This window comes from Candida margitis, assembly GCF_024628925.1.
Source record: "Candida margitis strain CBS 14175 chromosome Unknown scaffold25, whole genome shotgun sequence".
NCBI lineage: Eukaryota > Fungi > Ascomycota > Pichiomycetes > Serinales > Debaryomycetaceae > Lodderomyces > Lodderomyces margitis.
The window spans coordinates 17,186-33,739 of record NW_026261727.1 but is presented as its reverse complement, the minus strand read 5'-3'; the positions used below and the strand labels follow the sequence as shown (position 1 = coordinate 33,739).

Genomic DNA, 16,554 nt, shown 5'->3' with positions numbered 1-16,554 from the left:
ACACACAGACAGACACACAGACAGACACACAGACAGACACACAGAAAGCTATGTCAATTAGCTCTAGCCACACAGAAAGAGCCACATTAAACTCTCTTGTATTCTGTTACTTCGTGAGAGTTGCACTTCAACGTTGTCCATAATTCAAAAAGAACTAAAGGACCTCTAATAACGTCTCTCCTTCACAGACAGGAGAATTTGAAATCGGACTTGTAACTCGGAACCACGCCTTCTATCTTTGTTTCATACTGTTTACTTTCATGTGTTTTCCATCTATTCTACCACATATCATCGACATTCTCACTAACTTGCATTGACCCACCAACTTCTCCCATCAATTTATCTAAATCATTAACCTTCCAACTCTCCTTAACTATTCCACAAATCACTCTCAATTTATTCCTAGCTTTCTTCAACTTCATTTCATAATCAGCAACTGACTGTTCATCATTACTCATCAGCAATTTATCACCACCACCATCATTATACCCTACATACCCTTTCAATTGCTGTAGATGTCCATTTATCACCGACTTATTATTTCCATAATTCTCCAAATTATCATCCCATTCTTTAATTAGTCCTTGGATATACCCCACAATCAAAAACCGTTGAAACCCCGTTTGATAACCATATTGTTTACCTTCGAGATATTGTTGTTGAGCTGACTGTTTAACACCTTCTTGATAACCTATTTGGTACTGCTCCTGCTCTATGTTTAGTACCTCATCCGTATTTATATCTATATCTATATCCAAATCAGTCATTTGTGTGTTTTATTTCTCTTGGTGAACTGACCTCCTTCTCTCGAATTTTGCGATGATTATTATGCGCGGGAATTTTTTTATCAGTTTTATTTCGATTTACTATTATCACTACTGCTACTACCATTACTACTCAGTAAACAATGAGTCTACGACACGTTACAAAATACGACCTTGATGATGACCATATAAACAGTGTCAATGGGAATGGTGTATATCTTGAAGAAAATAATCCCTCAGATGATAGTTCCGATATTTCATCCGACGAAGGAGAAGACGACAATACGAAGTTGACTGCAATAATCAACAACCCCATTGCAAACCAAAATGAAAGTGAAGATGACATGTTTTCCAGTGAGGATGATAAAGAACCAACACGGAAACCACAACTACAACTACATCAAGATGATGATGATGATGATGACATGTTTGCCAGTGATAACGACAACGAAATCGAATCTACTAACGAGGCCAAAAAAGTTCAGTTCTCCAATAATAACCAAACTATACATCTACTGTCCCAATCAAGTGACAATTCTAACAACAACGATGAATCTCAACTGGAACCAGAAGAAGAAGATGAAGATAGGAACGACTACTACATCAATGCAGAAGAGTTTACCACTTCTCAACAGGGCAAAAAACGACAACAACCAAAGATTGAAGCATTCAACATGGATCAAGAAGAACGAGAGGGTCACTTCAATAAACTAGGCGATTACGTATCAAACAAACACTCAGGAACCGACCTGGATGAATCTCAAGATGAAGATGCATGGACTACACAGTTTACTAAATCAGATATACGTAAAGCCAAACTAGCTCAAGCTAAGCGACAACAAGATGCTGATGAGTCTAGTTCAGGGAGAAGCATCAACTTGGACCCGATTGAATCTGTACTTGCTTCCTTAATTGAGGCATTAGAGCCGGTTGAAACGCCAATGGAAGCATTAGCTCGACTAAATACTCAGCTTAAGCTGACAAAGAAGAGCAAGAAAAGCCAAAAGCCAAAAGACAAGAAGCAACTAGATTCGTCAATTGCTAAACAAAGTGTATCTCAAATCACAAACTTTTGTTCGATATTAGTCAAAAATGAAACAAAGTTGCATTTTGATAATGATGTGTATGATATGACAAGGGAGGAGTTCATGAGAAAATATCAAACTCTCACTGGCCATGAATACAAGCGATCAGCAGCCAGAGGTCTGGGACTAAAACGGCCACGAGATGATGAGGTTCCCGACACAAGTGGGAAACAACAAGAAGACCAATATCTGGAATTGCAAGAAGAACAAGATCCCCTTGAGGACGAGGTAGATTACGGAGAAAAAATATGGGAATTCAAATGGCTAAATGATGATGCCAACACCATAAATGGGCCATATTCGCAATACGAAATGAAGCATTGGAAACAAAATTATTTTGAAAACGGGGTCGAAGTACGTAAAGTTGGTGAAAGTGCATTTAGACATATACAAGATATAACTTTTTAGTCAAGCAACAGCAACAACAACAACAACAACAGCAGCAGCAGCAGCAGCAGCAACCTTCATCCCTCGATTCTCTCTTTTCAATCATCATCTAAGAAATCAGAAATGGGGAAATTGACGGATTTAGCAATAGCTTCCGCCATATTCCAATCCAAATTACACTTCCATCTAATTCTCGCCGCCAAAATATCCGAATTATTCGTCTTGCTTAAAAAACCCAATGAGTACAATGTAGCAATTTGTAAATTCAAATCAATATTTTGCGTAAGGGTAAAATTAGATTTCTCCACCTGTTTTTTATTTTCCAAATCAACAATTTCATCACCCAAGTACAAGAGGTCGTGCTTGTCTGATTGGTTCAATGTCACAGATGAGTGCTGGTATATTACTGATAATATGGCCAAGATGCGCTCCAAGTCGACGTAGTTTGCCGTCAACATACGGGAATCGATGTCATCTTTACTTAAATGCAACGACGATCCATTGTTGAGCTTTGGTTTTCTGCTAGCCCGTTTCTTATACTTGACTACTTTGACTTTAGAATACTTGTGCAAGTCGTTACGCTGGTTGCCGTATGAAGCCAAATACGCCGCTAGGAGAATGAATTTGGAATGGTAGGGTAAATCTTGAACATTACCCAACCCGACTTTTTCCTCACCACCCTCACCAACAGCAACACCACCATTTATTCCATTCGCTCCGTCTTCTTGCTCTTGGTTTTCATCATCATCGTGGAGGGTCTTGTAGTCGGGTATCGATGAATTACTAATGATTTTGTCATTGGTGAACAAGTCAATATTATGTTTAAAAACTTTCACCACTTCGTGAATCGAGTACAAGCCCAATCGCAAAGGTTCGATAAATCTATCCCATAAGCTCACAATCAAGTGTCGCAACATAATCATATTTGAACCCGTGTACAGGTAATACAGATCAACGACAAACTTCACATACTGGTTGTAAAACTCCCTCTTCTGTAACTCAGTAGTCATGACTTGCTTCTCCTTTCCGTCTCCTTCCTCCTGCATCATTTTCAATTCGCATAATTGACCATCCTGGAATATGCGCACCACTTGGTCTTCACTATAGGGTTTAAATTCAATTGTTGGATTAGTCAACGTGACACACTGTCGAGGTACACCACTGCTCATCACCACAACCACCGTCAAGTTTTGCACGGCTGAACATTCTCTCACTTTAGCAAATGCCGATATGAATTCGGCACAATTTTCTAAACATTCATCGAATCGATCTAATACCAATACATGATGGGCCAGGTACTCCGTCATATAAAACAAGCTCTCCAATGATGCCAAAAACGTGGCAAATTGATCCGAGATCGCCAGCGTTAACGCCAACTCATCCTGTTTCGACACGTTGAGATCTCCTCCACCACTGACACCATGACTAGCATCTTTTCGTATCCTCGTGAAACACCGCTGAAGTAGCATTTGCTTCGAGACGCATTCGTCACAGGCGACAATTGTATGATTTAAATCCATCGTTTCAAGAAATGTCGTCACCACGAGTGATTTACCCACTGATTTGAAACCATTGATTAGTATACACAGTGAAGATAGACGCGAGTCACAATTGATGAATGCATTGAGGGCGGTTATTTCATAGTCCCGTTCTTTTATTTTTGATTTGAGGTCGGTAAGTTCTTGTTGAGTCAAACTCATGGCTGGAGAAAAGACCCTTGCGGTGCTTTGTTGACATAGAGTATTTTTTTTCCCCTTCTACTTTCACACAAAGATTCTATTGATGCAAAATATTTGTTTATTCTAGTTACTAACTTTCTCATTACTCTACATAAGCTCCTCCAAAACACCTTTCAAAAGCTGCATATTGTAAAACTTACCAACATTAGCAAACACATGCACCCTTTGATCAACATCTACGTGACTAACAGTCTCAGTCCAATTACCAGAGCACGAACAAAATAAATCCAAATTGCCCTTTCTAATACTGCCACATTTACCACATTGTAAATCTTGATTATAAAAATCTGTCAACAACTTCATCAAGTTTGCGATTGTCTCTTCTTCCAAGGCAATTTTGTTGTATGGTCGATGACATAAAGTACAATTCCACACATTTATTTCTTCGTCACGACACAAATCAACATCTCTTATATGATTACAATAGTCACATATAACATGAGGCAATTTCAATGATGTACTTGGATTAACGAAATTGGCCTGCGAACTGAATTCCTTAACGTCAAAGATTTGCAACAATTCCTTCTTGAGTAAACGTACTTCAATATTTCTCTTTTTCGATAAACTGAAAACAGCACAAATGAATTTAACCAATTCCAAAGTTGGATTTTTCAACGTTAAATGAGACCCAGGTAAATTGGGAAATTCATACTCCTTTTTAAATTCGGGATTAATTATTGAATCAATTTGTTTGCGATATAATTTCTCAATTCTCTTTTGCAATGGCTTTCTAAAAATCTCAACCACTCCATTTTCAATATCATCAACTTCCTGCACTTCTTGAGTTTGCAACTTCTTTTGTCCATTCAATATGTGGAGAACCTGCGTCACTCGTGGAGTACCTATTTGAGTACCACTACCCGTCAAGTTTTTTATCTTGTATTGAGATAACGCATCCAAAAAGATAAATACCCAATCTTCAAATTCATTTTGCAACACAATGGGGAGAAACTTCTTAATTTGCCAATAATTCTCCACCACTAAATCTTGAGTTTCCTCACTCGTAATCTCATTACAATTGCGTCCCCCATAATTGAATTCATCCATCCATATTAAAATGTCCCAATACTTGACAATCTTCAAATCAAGGAAATTGAAAAGCGGTTTCGACCGAGCTGCTTTTAAGACATATTGTCCATAAGCATAAGAGTTCTCAACTGATACTTTGGTAGTTTGGATCAACATCCTGGTTCTATTGGCGAATATGACTTGTGCTCCCATCCTCTTAAACTCGCTAACCAATTGCAACAATGCTTTTGAACTCAAATTGTGTACGTGATAATGCAATGAAGGGTCGTACAAGAACGAATCCTTCCTTTGTACCCAAGTGATCAATGCACTCATGACAAAATCTGCATTTACGTTGTTTCCAAGGGCATCATCCCACCAATCTTTAACCATGTTTCTTAATATAGCTAGAGCTGGCGAGGAAAACGAATCTTCAGCAAACGTGGAAGCACCATTGTTACTATCAAACTGCACCCCATCTTCAGCCAAATCAGTACCCTCGGCCTCATTAATTAACGAACTGGTCAAAATTGTATTGATTGTCAATGTGCCAATTTCAACTTCCAAACACGCAGTTTCATAGATCTCAGGGTTATTGATTGTGGGGAACTCCAATGATTCAGATGTGATGACTTTATCCATCTCAAATCCTCCATGATCAGGCAATGGGCTATGCGACCACCAAAGAACAATATTGTTCTCGGTTAACCTTCTGGCATATTCCACATCAATCAAGTATCCAACACTTTCAACTTGCAAATTACAAAGTGGCACTTTCCCGTATTTTGACAACGCAATCAAATTTTTAATCCACGACGCCAAGGCAAAATAATGATTCATTACTCGTTTGGAAATCAACACTTGCCATCCAATTGCTGGAAGGGTAAGTTCACTAATAGCCATTTTTATAGTAGGGAATTCTGCAGCAGCAGTTAAAAGAGGAGTAATCTTTGAAATGTATGGTGACTGTATTGCCAACAAAGCTTTATTGCTTCGACTTTCATGAATTCTACCGATTGTTTGATTCAATTTTTTCAACAACTTCAATTTATCATGGTAATACAGCACATCAAAAGCCATTTCTTCAGGATAGTCAATAATGCGCGACATCTTTCTCAATTTCTCCCGCTTATTTTCAAACACTTCTCCATAGATTTTTGAAATGTTATTAGGCAACTCTTGAGCATTTGCCGTTGGTTTTAACACAAACATTGTGCTTTGATTATCCCAGGATTTGAAAATTGTATAGTACTCATAACTATTGGTGACAATATGGAGAAGATAAACCACATCCATATCAAATTTATTCAAATAGGACTCATTGTCAACCTTTGACAACTCTTTGGTATTGAACCCATTTTTCAATCCTTTACCAAGAGCTCCCACTTTGGTATCGTCAAATTTGACTGTGTTTCCTAGATCAATCACTGCTCGTTCAATTGGTTCAACGTTGGCCTCATAGATACCCAATATGTTTGAACTTTGGAACACGCTATCGACATCAGCTATTTGGTCTTGGTAGACCGATTGTGGCATGACAAATTTGTACAAATTAGTAGCATCATGCGAGTTGGGTAATATGGCATTTGATTTCTCAATTTCACAACCGGCAATAGCATGTTTCAAAGAAAGAGGACTCTTGAATGAAGCATAAATCTTTTTCGGCACATGGAAATTGAATGTGTGGATTTTCTCTCCTGCTGAAACGTAAACTTTCAAATCACCCTGTTTCATAGGATCAGGTTTATATTCAAGAATCTCCCAATTGCTTCCAGCAATGTTTTCTGCTTGTTTTCTCATCATACCACCAACGGTTGACCTTTGCGCACTTTGAGCTTGTGCCCCAAAGAGTTTACGTCTTCTTTCTCTGCCTGATGCTTGCATTGTCCATTTAGCTTTCTGAAACAGCAAGAAACCACTGTAATTTTGAGTCATGTCGGGGCAAGTTCCATTCAAAATGGCTTGGTGCTTCTCCTCCTCTTCAGAGTCATAAACCAAATTGGCTCTTGCCGCTTTCCTCTTTTTCAATCTAACCGAACTCATTTTCGCCTTGACCGCGCCGGTATCAATTTCTCCAAAATCTTCAATATCCTGAACTTTATTTTCATCCTTGGTTCCAGCATTGAAAAATTGCCCAATTGACTTTTGTTGTTTAGAGCTTTCTCTGTTTTCAACCCTTTTCCTCAACCAATCAGGATGAGGTACTCTAGGAACTGGATTATTGACATTTTGCAACGCAGCAGGAATGGTGATAATTTTCTGCACGACTGATGCCAATCTCTCGTGGTAGTAACCCCAATCAATGACATCACGTGGGCTGAATTTATTCAACGACGGATCTTTTAGCCATTTCTTCATAAATATCTCCTTCTTTTCCGACGAAAAGATAGAAACTGGAATTGCTCGTTCTGTAACCGGGGCACCAATAGGTTTGGCACTGATGATATACTTTGTTGCTAAACCAGCATCTTTAACCATATCCTCTCCCAAGAACTCGCCCAATCGTCTTGCAGTTGTGATTGATGTAGATTTTTGATCCCCATACTCCGCCAAGCTCTTAGACATACTTCTGTTTTCACAAATAAGTTCAATGAGATCTTCATCTTCCAACATTCCTCCCTTTGTATCCAACACATCAAGCCAATTGTTGGCCACTGTGGCCACTGCTTGATAACAAGATTCCAAAGTATCGCCTTCTAAGAACAATTTGAAAATATCCGATTGAAAATTTTTAATCAATTGAAGTTCACCTCTTCTTTTTAATTCAAATCCTTTCAATTCCGCTAATGATCCATCGTCGTTAAAAACAGCATATCTTTTTTTCAAACCTTTGCCTTCTTCTTTGGATGTGGGCAATATCATTGCTTTATAGGGTCCATCCACTTCAAAGAAAATGGAATTATCTGATCTGGTCTTGTACTTGAATGTTTCTGGGTCAACCAAGTCCTGGTACTGGTCATTGGTGAATCTCTCATGAACCAAATAGTTCAACATAGAACATGGATACTCCAAAAAGATTTTCTTTCCATCCTTGCATTTCAAATTGAAATTCTCGGGAAAGCTCTTTGGTAGAATACACCAAATACCATCAGTGTCCAACTCCAAAGGCCTGCCAATACGTTCAACCAATGCTCTTGCCATTTGAATGATTGTTGCTCCTGTTAGACAAGTAACCCCGGCCATCTCCATCGAGTACCATCTGGATCCTTTTCTCATTACGTACCCGTAAAAGGAGTTCAAAATGACTTTATGCGCCAATTGCAAGGAATCATACAACACCACCATTTTGTTGGCGTCATCTCTTGCTGCTTTATCAGACCGATCAATCTTGTTGACTTTCCCCTTCCAAACTTTAGCCAAGCCTTTGAACTCATATCTTCTATCTCTGAAACTCCTCACAGTATCAACATAAAACGGGTTTTCTCTTTGACAAATGATAGCTTCTCTAGTAACAACTTGACTTTGCTTGACTCTGTGGTACACTTTTCTGGAATAATCACTAACTCTTTTCTTGATAGCCGAGGCCTGCTCAGCATATGAAAGCTCATCAAATGTTCTTGGCGGCAACCACGGCTTCTGTCCTGGAAATTGTTCATTTTGCAATGTTCGCTTCATCATATTATATTCATTCATCTCTGCTGGATAATACTCACCTCTCCAAGACCAAGGAAGTCTCCTATCGCAGGTTTTCCCCGGTCGGTTAAAGTCACAAGCAGCACAATCCTCCTCCGATTTCATGGAGTCTGGTTGTAAACGATTTGATGTCATAATGTTGGGGTACATAGAAGCAACGTCCACGTGGTAAATCAATGGCACCTCTTTTCTCACTGGATTGTTTTTCATATCCAATAACGTCTCTTTGATTTCATTGTATACTTCATCAAAGTTCTCTACATCCTCCATCTTTTTATTGTTTTCAACTTCAATGCAAAACTTAATTGAGTTGTGTAAGTTTCCTAATAATTCATCAATAGCGGTTGGATCGACCTTGAAATCGGTCTCAATATCACTACGAAACACACCAGCTTCTAGTGACTCGACATGTCCACCAACATATGTTTCCGACTCTAATAAATGACCATCATAAAACCTTTCGATTGGATCCGAATGTTTATTTGGCAACAAGATATTATTCTCATATGCTTGAACCGACAACAACATCTCACACAAGGTTCCTGTACCTTTCCGTAAAACTTCATCAGGATTCAAAGGAATAATGGTACACAATGAAAAGATGAATGGATGCACATACTTATAGTACAAGTAGTAAGTAGCAACAGCATCGGAAACCGAATACTCTGACAACAATTGGGGCTTTTCGTAGGCGTATGGTGTCATCAACTCGGGGTCAAGTTCAGTTGGATTATAGCCCAACTTGGCGGTGGTAACTGCCTTCAAACCTTGTGAACCTTGAGGCAAGTAGGAGTCTCTCTTGACCCATCGAAAACAGTCCATATGAACACAATATTTCGACTTGTATTCACCTTCATTATCCTTTGCAAACCCAATTTCATCAAACATGTCTAAATCGTGGAATCTAGCTCTATTTTCGACAAATGGCCAATCGAAGAAATCACCATTGAATGTAGCAATGACTGTTGGTCTTGCATCTCTTATATGTTCAAAAAATCTCATCAATACATGTTTCTCATCTTGCTCGTTAAAAATGGTAAATAATCCAGGATACTCGGGTTTTGGTGTGTATTCGAAATCCTCAATATCTTCAGAAATGATTTCTCTGTTGGTGATTAAAAACCCTTCTCCATCAATCATGTACGAAATCATCATGACTTGATCAATTTTGGCATCGGGAAATTTCAAAGGTGCTTTGGTGGTTTCAATATCAAATGCCAACACAACTGGATCGGGGAAAACCACCTTGTCTTTGTCTTCAACAATATCTATCTTAGAATGTTTAGCATAAACATGATACCATTTTCCAACACGTACTTGCTTGTCAATGGAGACTCTAACGTGATACGGTACATCATACTCCTTTATGTCATTGATTAGTTGTGAAGGATCTGATGCGTCAACCTCTTTAGCAAAATTAAACACATCTCTAGATTCCCGCTTCATTTGATTATCCTTTATAAGGGGAGTAAGCAACCTCCTTGCTGATAACAAATCTTGTATGTTATGAAATGTCAATTTAACAAGATTCTTTTTCAATCCAAGCAAATGGTTCGGTAGTGATAAATCTTCCCTAGTGACGCGTCCAAAGCTTTTGACATTGCACACTTCTAAAAATTTTCTCATCCATTCTTCAACTTCTGATTCATGTCCAGTTGAAATTGTTTCAATAAAAAAGTATGGATCATACTGTAATGTAGCTTTGAAACTGCCCCCTTCTTCATCTAAAAAGTAGTAGTCGACACCAGAATAGCCCGTTAGGTAATTATCACTAGGTATTGTTGTTGTGTGCATATTGATCAACCATCCTTTTCTGGGTCTATTACCGTCATTTTCGCCGTGTTCAAAACGGTCAAACCCCATTAGCGAATCCATTTCGTCAATTCGAGAAACCAAGTCCTTCTTCTGTATGGAATCTGTAAGCATAGGGTTGTTGGCCTTGTATGGATCTTCTGGTTCTTGTTGCTGTCGAGTCCTGTATTGACTAGTTTGATATTTGGATCGCTTGTCATTCTTGACAAATCTAGCGGAGGTTGACCCTTTAAAGTTTGGTCTGGATGAAGACATGACAAAGTGAGATGTGTTCCAGTATGCTAATAAATAGATAGATGTTAATTCTCTTGAAGTAACAACTGTGTGTATGTGTATGTGGGAGATATTAACTGATCAATTTGAATTCCTTGCAACCCATTAGAAGAGGGAAAACAAAAGAATAATAAAATATTAATGTTATACTTTGAGGAGAGAGAACATAAAAAAAAAATTCTCTAGAGACGCGTCGTGTTGCAAAAAAGATTGAGAGAGAGAGCAGTGACTATGGGAACAAAAGAAAGATGCACACATCTAAGCAGTAGTAACCAGTACTATTGAATTGGTCTCTTGAAACTATTATAGCGAATTAAATGGTTCAGGCTTGCCAAGGATGTAGACTATCAATATAGTCAATGAAGTGGGAACACACTGATACTATGCCGCTACCATGAAACTATATACATGAGACGCTCTTGGTACCCATCCCCTTCAAGTCTACAAACCCTCCTGTTTTCTAGTTTATTTATAAATATACACTTATTTTCTCCCCTTATTCTATTCTATGCCCTGCTAAATTTCTCCTACTTACTTACTCATATAAAGGAATATTAAACCTTGGATAATCACAGCATAAACAAACAAGAATTGTATTCTCATCTTCCTTTGTGTGCTAGTAACCACCGTGTTGTTACTGACAGCATTTCCAGTACTTGGTGGCAAGATGATATACCGCAACAGTCTCATTAAGAACACTGATAAACAAAGAATGAACCCCAACACAATCAAATAATAGGCCCACCCTAAATATTGGCCAATAGTATGCTTCAAGCACAATACAACCACGATGGAAACATACTTGTAGCCTGAAAAACTGATAATGTCGTAAATCTTAATCTGAGAACAATTTAATAAATATAATCCCATCTTGAATATAACCACATCCAATACAGCAAATGCCAAAGTTTGAGATGCTAGATAGCCAAACAATTGAGGGTGGAAACCACCACCAAGACCTTGGAAAGCAGCCCATAATAAGATATAAGTGACAAATGACATAATGGGGATATATAAATCAGGTGCATTAACATCATAAGAAGGAGGCAAGTACTGGCCCAATCCATTATCTTTCGCCAATATTCTTGTCCAGTCCTTATGACGGAAGGGAAACAATATAAGCAAAATCTTCTTCAACACATAAGAGTTGCTAACTTGAAAATAGTATTTGATATCACCAGAAAAAGATCCAAAGTTTTCTTGAATATATTGATTTGATTGCTGAAATCCAGATCTGGCAAACTGTGAAGCTAGAGCAGCAGCAGGATCATTAAGGAAATTATTGAACTGGGGTTGTCCTGGTTGCGATTGAACATGGGGTGGTTGTGATGCTCCTGTTCCTGGTACACCTGCTGAGGCTGTTGGAATTGGCTGTGTGTACTGAGGTTGTGGATGATGTAAGTTTGCTTGAGGTGGCTGGTATGATTCAGCTGCATACCCATAAGGATTAGACATGGTCAAAATAGGGTCACAGTGTTGTAATAACGACTTATTGGTTCCTGATCTCCGTTGACCTATTTGGTTGTATTTTTCGCTGTTTTTGCTTTCACTGTTAAGTTTTGTTGTTGGTTCTTGACTTCCTAAATGGGTAACATAAATCATACACTGATTGGTGCTCCCTAAAGTTTACAGACACCGCCTCACAATTGAGAGAAAGAGTGCGAATGAATTCCGCCGTTTCCCGCAAACGCTACCAGAACAATTATTCATTATTTTGCTGTGAAAAAGATATCTTACAGACGAAAAGGTGTAAAAAGTATAGCCCTCTCGACTTTGAGAATACAGGTGAATGACACTCTCCCACTTGTTCCCACTTGTCACCCACACACACCTCTCCTCCCCCCATTTCAGAATTGATCTCTTAATTGCATTTGAGTCGTTTCGTGTTCATTAAATCAAAACGTTCTGTTTTTTTCCCACGCCACGAGGCAGAAAAAAGTGAAACATCATAAACTGTACAATAAGGAGAGTTGGCTGTTTTAGTCCTTTGTCTTTGTGATGATTGCTGTTGGATCTTTTGTTATTTCTGTATGTTTGTCTCCTGAAACTTTTGAGTTGTTTTTATTTTAAAGTTGCTACTAAGACCCAAATAACTATATATGCTTGTAGATGTAACAAGGATTAAACTAAAGCATTTGAGAAATTACACAGAAGTAATTTAATTAAACAAAAAAAAAACTTATTATTTAAAACTACCGAGAGGCACACGGATCTCATTTGCTATCTGATTTCTTTTTATCAAGATTGTCTTTTTTACACCTAAACTACTAGATCGGTTGTGATTTGCACTCAACGGTACTAGTCTATTTATCTTATTAACTCAATTGGCCACCTGCACTTTGCACTACACACAAAAGTATTCACTAGATCATGGTTGGAGGTAAAGTATTTGTTGTTTCCAATAGATTACCAGTCACCATCAAAAGAAAAGAAGATGGGTCCTATGATTACTCCATGTCATCAGGAGGACTAGTCACAGCATTACAGGGCTTGAAAAAAACCACTGAATTCCAATGGTTGGGTTGGCCTGGGTTAGAAGTACCAGAAGACGAACAAGACAAGGTCAACCATGACTTGATGACCAAGTTCAATTGCACTGCCATTTTTCTTTCTGACACTATAGCTGATTTGCATTACAATGGGTTCAGTAACTCCATATTGTGGCCATTGTTTCATTACCACCCAGGTGAGATGAATTTCGACGAAAATGCATGGGCTGCATATATCGAAGCCAACAAGAAATTTGCCATTGAGATTTCGAAGCAAGTGCAAGATAACGATATGGTTTGGGTGCACGATTACCATTTGATGTTGTTGCCGGAAATGTTGCGACAGGAGATTGGCCACCTGAAGAAGAATATCCGGATTGGGTTCTTCTTGCATACGCCATTTCCGTCATCGGAAATATACCGAATTTTGCCCGTTAGGAAGGAAATTCTCGTTGGTGTATTGAGTTGTGATTTGATTGGGTTCCACACTTATGATTACGCACGTCATTTCCTAAGTTCGGTATCACGAATCGTGCCCAATGTCAAAACACTGCCCAATGGAATATTGTACGAGAATCGGTCGGTTAGCATCGGTGCTTTCCCCATTGGTATAGATGTCGATAACTTCACTGAAGGGTTGAAAAAACCCGAAGTTGAACAACGTGTGGCTCAATTGGAGAAGAAATTCGATGGCGTTAAGGTCATTGTGGGTGTTGATCGATTAGATTACATAAAGGGGGTACCACAGAAGTTACACGCATTTGAGATTTTCCTTCAACAGAATCCCGAATGGATTGGCAAAGTTGTCCTTGTTCAAGTTGCTGTTCCTTCAAGAGGCGATGTTGAAGAGTATCAAAGTTTAAGAGCAACGGTCAACGAACTAGTTGGTCGAATCAATGGTCAATTTGGCACAGTTGAATTTGTGCCTATTCATTACATGCATAAATCCATCCCCTTTAATGAATTGCTCTCGTTATACAATATCAGTGATGTTTGCTTGGTCAGTTCAACTCGAGATGGAATGAATTTAGTCAGTTATGAATACATTGCCTGTCAAGAACAGCGCAAAGGGTCATTGATCTTGTCGGAATTTGCTGGTGCTGCTCAATGTTTATCGGGAGCCATCGTGGTTAACCCGTGGAATACTGAAGATTTAAGTGATGCAATAAAGGAGAGTTTAACTTTACCGAATGAGAAGAGGGCTGTTAATTTTAAAAAAATGTTTGAGTATATTTCAAAATATACTTCAGGGTATTGGGGAGAATCGTTTGTTAAAGCATTGTATAAATGCAATGCTGATGCTTCATCTAAAAACTGATTAGGACAAAAAAACCGTTCAATATAGCCTTATATATATGGTCCTTAAATATGTTGGATTAAATAGAATTGAAAATAAGCACAAATGACTTATAAAAAGCTAGTCAATATATTCATGACTTAAATGAAGAACGTTTTCTTCAGATAAGGGTAAATACTTTTGTTGATGCAGTTGATGCTTCTCATGCTGTTCTTTTGTTTCTGCTTCGATTTGTTTCGTATTGCTGTTATGCCCATTCAGCATGGTGTTTTCATAAGGCACATTAATAACTTGTGGTTGTATACCCAACGTTCTTAATAAACTATTGGTATTCAAAAATGGGGTTGGCGCCGAGAATTGCGTTTGTGGTTGCAATATTTTACTCTCGGCGTATAGTGACGATTGGGGCAAGTTGTTGACCTTGTGGAAAAATGGTTGTTTCAATTTTGCTTCATCTTCATCTTCCTCGCCTCCTTCTTCTTCATATTGCTGCTTTTGTTTCTTCTTTTGCTTCTTTTGTTGTTTCCGTTTCCGACGTGAACTAGATACAGACCCGCTATTTTCCTTTTCTGATCCATTGTCATCGCCACCGACATCAGTCGCAACTCCAACCTCTTGTTTATAATGGCTCACGTCATTTTCAAAATTCTTGGCAGCACGAAATGCTGTTCTCAAATATGGCAATTCCTCAGTGATGGAAGACTTGTACATGCTACTGCTGTTTGTTTCATAATCATAAATATCGTCAGAAACTCCCGTACTACCGTTAACGCCTATTTTGCCACCCTTGCTTTGAGTTATTGAACGGACCATGGGTAGTTGTCCTTGGAATGCAGCTACGGCGGATGATGTCATGGAGTATTCGGAAAATGTATCTTCGAGTCCTCCTTCTAAGCCCTGTGAATCTTTGCCTAATGAGGAAGAAGTATCTTCATCAAATCCGAAATGTAAATCGGTTTTAGGTGTTGATCCATGGGGATAATCATGCTGTTGTTGTTGTTGTTGCTTATGATGTTGCTGTTGATGTAATTGTAATTGATGCTGTTCTTGATCGTGTTCTTTAATCCTCTTATCAATCATCTTTTCCATCTTGTATTTTTCAAACATCTTTTCCAAATCGTTAATTACAGCAAGACATTCATGTTTCGATTCAAAATCATTAGCTAGAATTGCATCATTTAGCTGCTTCAACAACGTTACAATAAACGTCTTGTAATAATTCACCGTGCCATCTTCATCATCGTCATCATCGTTGCTATCGCTATCGCTATCGCTATCAATATCACTAGCATCATCACGATGCAACAACTCCAAATCTCGTCCAATTAGAATCAACTTTGCTTTCGAATACGAAATCGACAATTGTTCAATAATTTCATCTTTCAATTTAATAACACGCAACAACAACGACGTCAAGATTGTTCCTTCATCAGAAATCACATCCAGCACCGACAAAGTACTTGAAGACTTGCTAATCAAATCAATATCGGCAGAAATCTTAGCCAACTTGAAATTCAATTCACTACATGCTTGCATCACCTTATCAGCAACTCCCGTATTGAAAATCTTGATTTTATCGTCAGCATTGGCAAAATGTGTATTGGAATTGTAATCCAATGATAAAAACTCCCATGATTTCAATTTCAATTGGATATTGTCCAACGTTTGCAAGAGTATGTATGTGGTTGAACATAATTTATTTAATCGACGTTCGGAAATTTCTTTAATCAAGTGAACAATTTGCAGCGATTTGGCCTCGTCTTTGGTTAGGTTGGGGTATCTAGTTAGGGACAATATGGGATCCTTGAAATTGTCGATATCACTCATTTAGGAAAATATATGCCAAAAGTTGTGTATTTGTGTAGTAGAAGGGGTTGAATAAATAAATGCAAATGTAGAATATATATGCTGTGTGAGAGGAATGGAATAAATATGGAGTTATGGCTTAATGCTGAGACCCGGTTGAATGTAGGTAATGGTACACTTTGTTGTGTTGCAAAACTGGTGGTTGTAAAATTTGATGTTCTGCTGAATATAAGTACTGTTGAATAACTATGGGTGAGGATG

The 16,554-nt window shown here is 38.4% G+C and overlaps 7 protein-coding genes across 7 annotated transcripts; 2 read left to right on the top strand and 5 right to left on the bottom strand. All coding sequences in view use genetic code 12, as the record gives it.

Moving 5' to 3' along the window:
- Positions 1–278: 278 nt before the first annotated feature.
- CANMA_000249 (ribosome biosynthesis protein) lies at positions 279–767 on the bottom strand (the record flags this gene model as incomplete). The annotated part of the gene is made up of 1 exon (XM_051814560.1): positions 279–767. The coding sequence occupies one exon, from the start codon at positions 765–767 to the stop codon at positions 279–281; it is 489 nt and encodes a 162-aa protein (XP_051674084.1).
- A 140-nt stretch (positions 768–907) lies between these two features.
- CANMA_000248 (U5 snRNP complex subunit) lies at positions 908–2,257 on the top strand (the record flags this gene model as incomplete). Its single annotated transcript, XM_051814549.1, has 1 exon — positions 908–2,257. One exon carries the CDS (start codon positions 908–910, stop codon positions 2,255–2,257), a length of 1,350 nt encoding a protein of 449 aa, XP_051674083.1.
- Positions 2,258–2,334: 77 nt separating this feature from the next.
- On the bottom strand, positions 2,335–3,809 carry CANMA_000247 (origin recognition complex subunit 5; the record flags this gene model as incomplete). Its single annotated transcript, XM_051814538.1, has 2 exons — positions 2,335–3,661; positions 3,778–3,809. The coding sequence occupies 2 exons, from the start codon at positions 3,807–3,809 to the stop codon at positions 2,335–2,337; spliced, it is 1,359 nt and encodes a 452-aa protein (XP_051674082.1).
- A 253-nt stretch (positions 3,810–4,062) lies between these two features.
- POL2 (DNA polymerase epsilon catalytic subunit) lies at positions 4,063–10,683 on the bottom strand (the record flags this gene model as incomplete). The annotated part of the gene is made up of 1 exon (XM_051814527.1): positions 4,063–10,683. One exon carries the CDS (start codon positions 10,681–10,683, stop codon positions 4,063–4,065), a length of 6,621 nt encoding a protein of 2,206 aa, XP_051674081.1.
- Positions 10,684–11,232: 549 nt separating this feature from the next.
- On the bottom strand, positions 11,233–12,303 carry CANMA_000245 (protein transporter YIF1; the record flags this gene model as incomplete). Its single annotated transcript, XM_051814516.1, has 1 exon — positions 11,233–12,303. The coding sequence occupies one exon, from the start codon at positions 12,301–12,303 to the stop codon at positions 11,233–11,235; it is 1,071 nt and encodes a 356-aa protein (XP_051674080.1).
- Positions 12,304–13,071: 768 nt separating this feature from the next.
- On the top strand, positions 13,072–14,508 carry TPS1 (alpha,alpha-trehalose-phosphate synthase (UDP-forming) TPS1; the record flags this gene model as incomplete). Its single annotated transcript, XM_051814505.1, has 1 exon — positions 13,072–14,508. The coding sequence occupies one exon, from the start codon at positions 13,072–13,074 to the stop codon at positions 14,506–14,508; it is 1,437 nt and encodes a 478-aa protein (XP_051674079.1).
- A 99-nt stretch (positions 14,509–14,607) lies between these two features.
- Positions 14,608–16,314, bottom strand: CANMA_000243 (uncharacterized protein; the record flags this gene model as incomplete). The annotated part of the gene is made up of 1 exon (XM_051814494.1): positions 14,608–16,314. One exon carries the CDS (start codon positions 16,312–16,314, stop codon positions 14,608–14,610), a length of 1,707 nt encoding a protein of 568 aa, XP_051674078.1.
- Between the last annotated feature and the right edge of the window lie 240 nt (positions 16,315–16,554).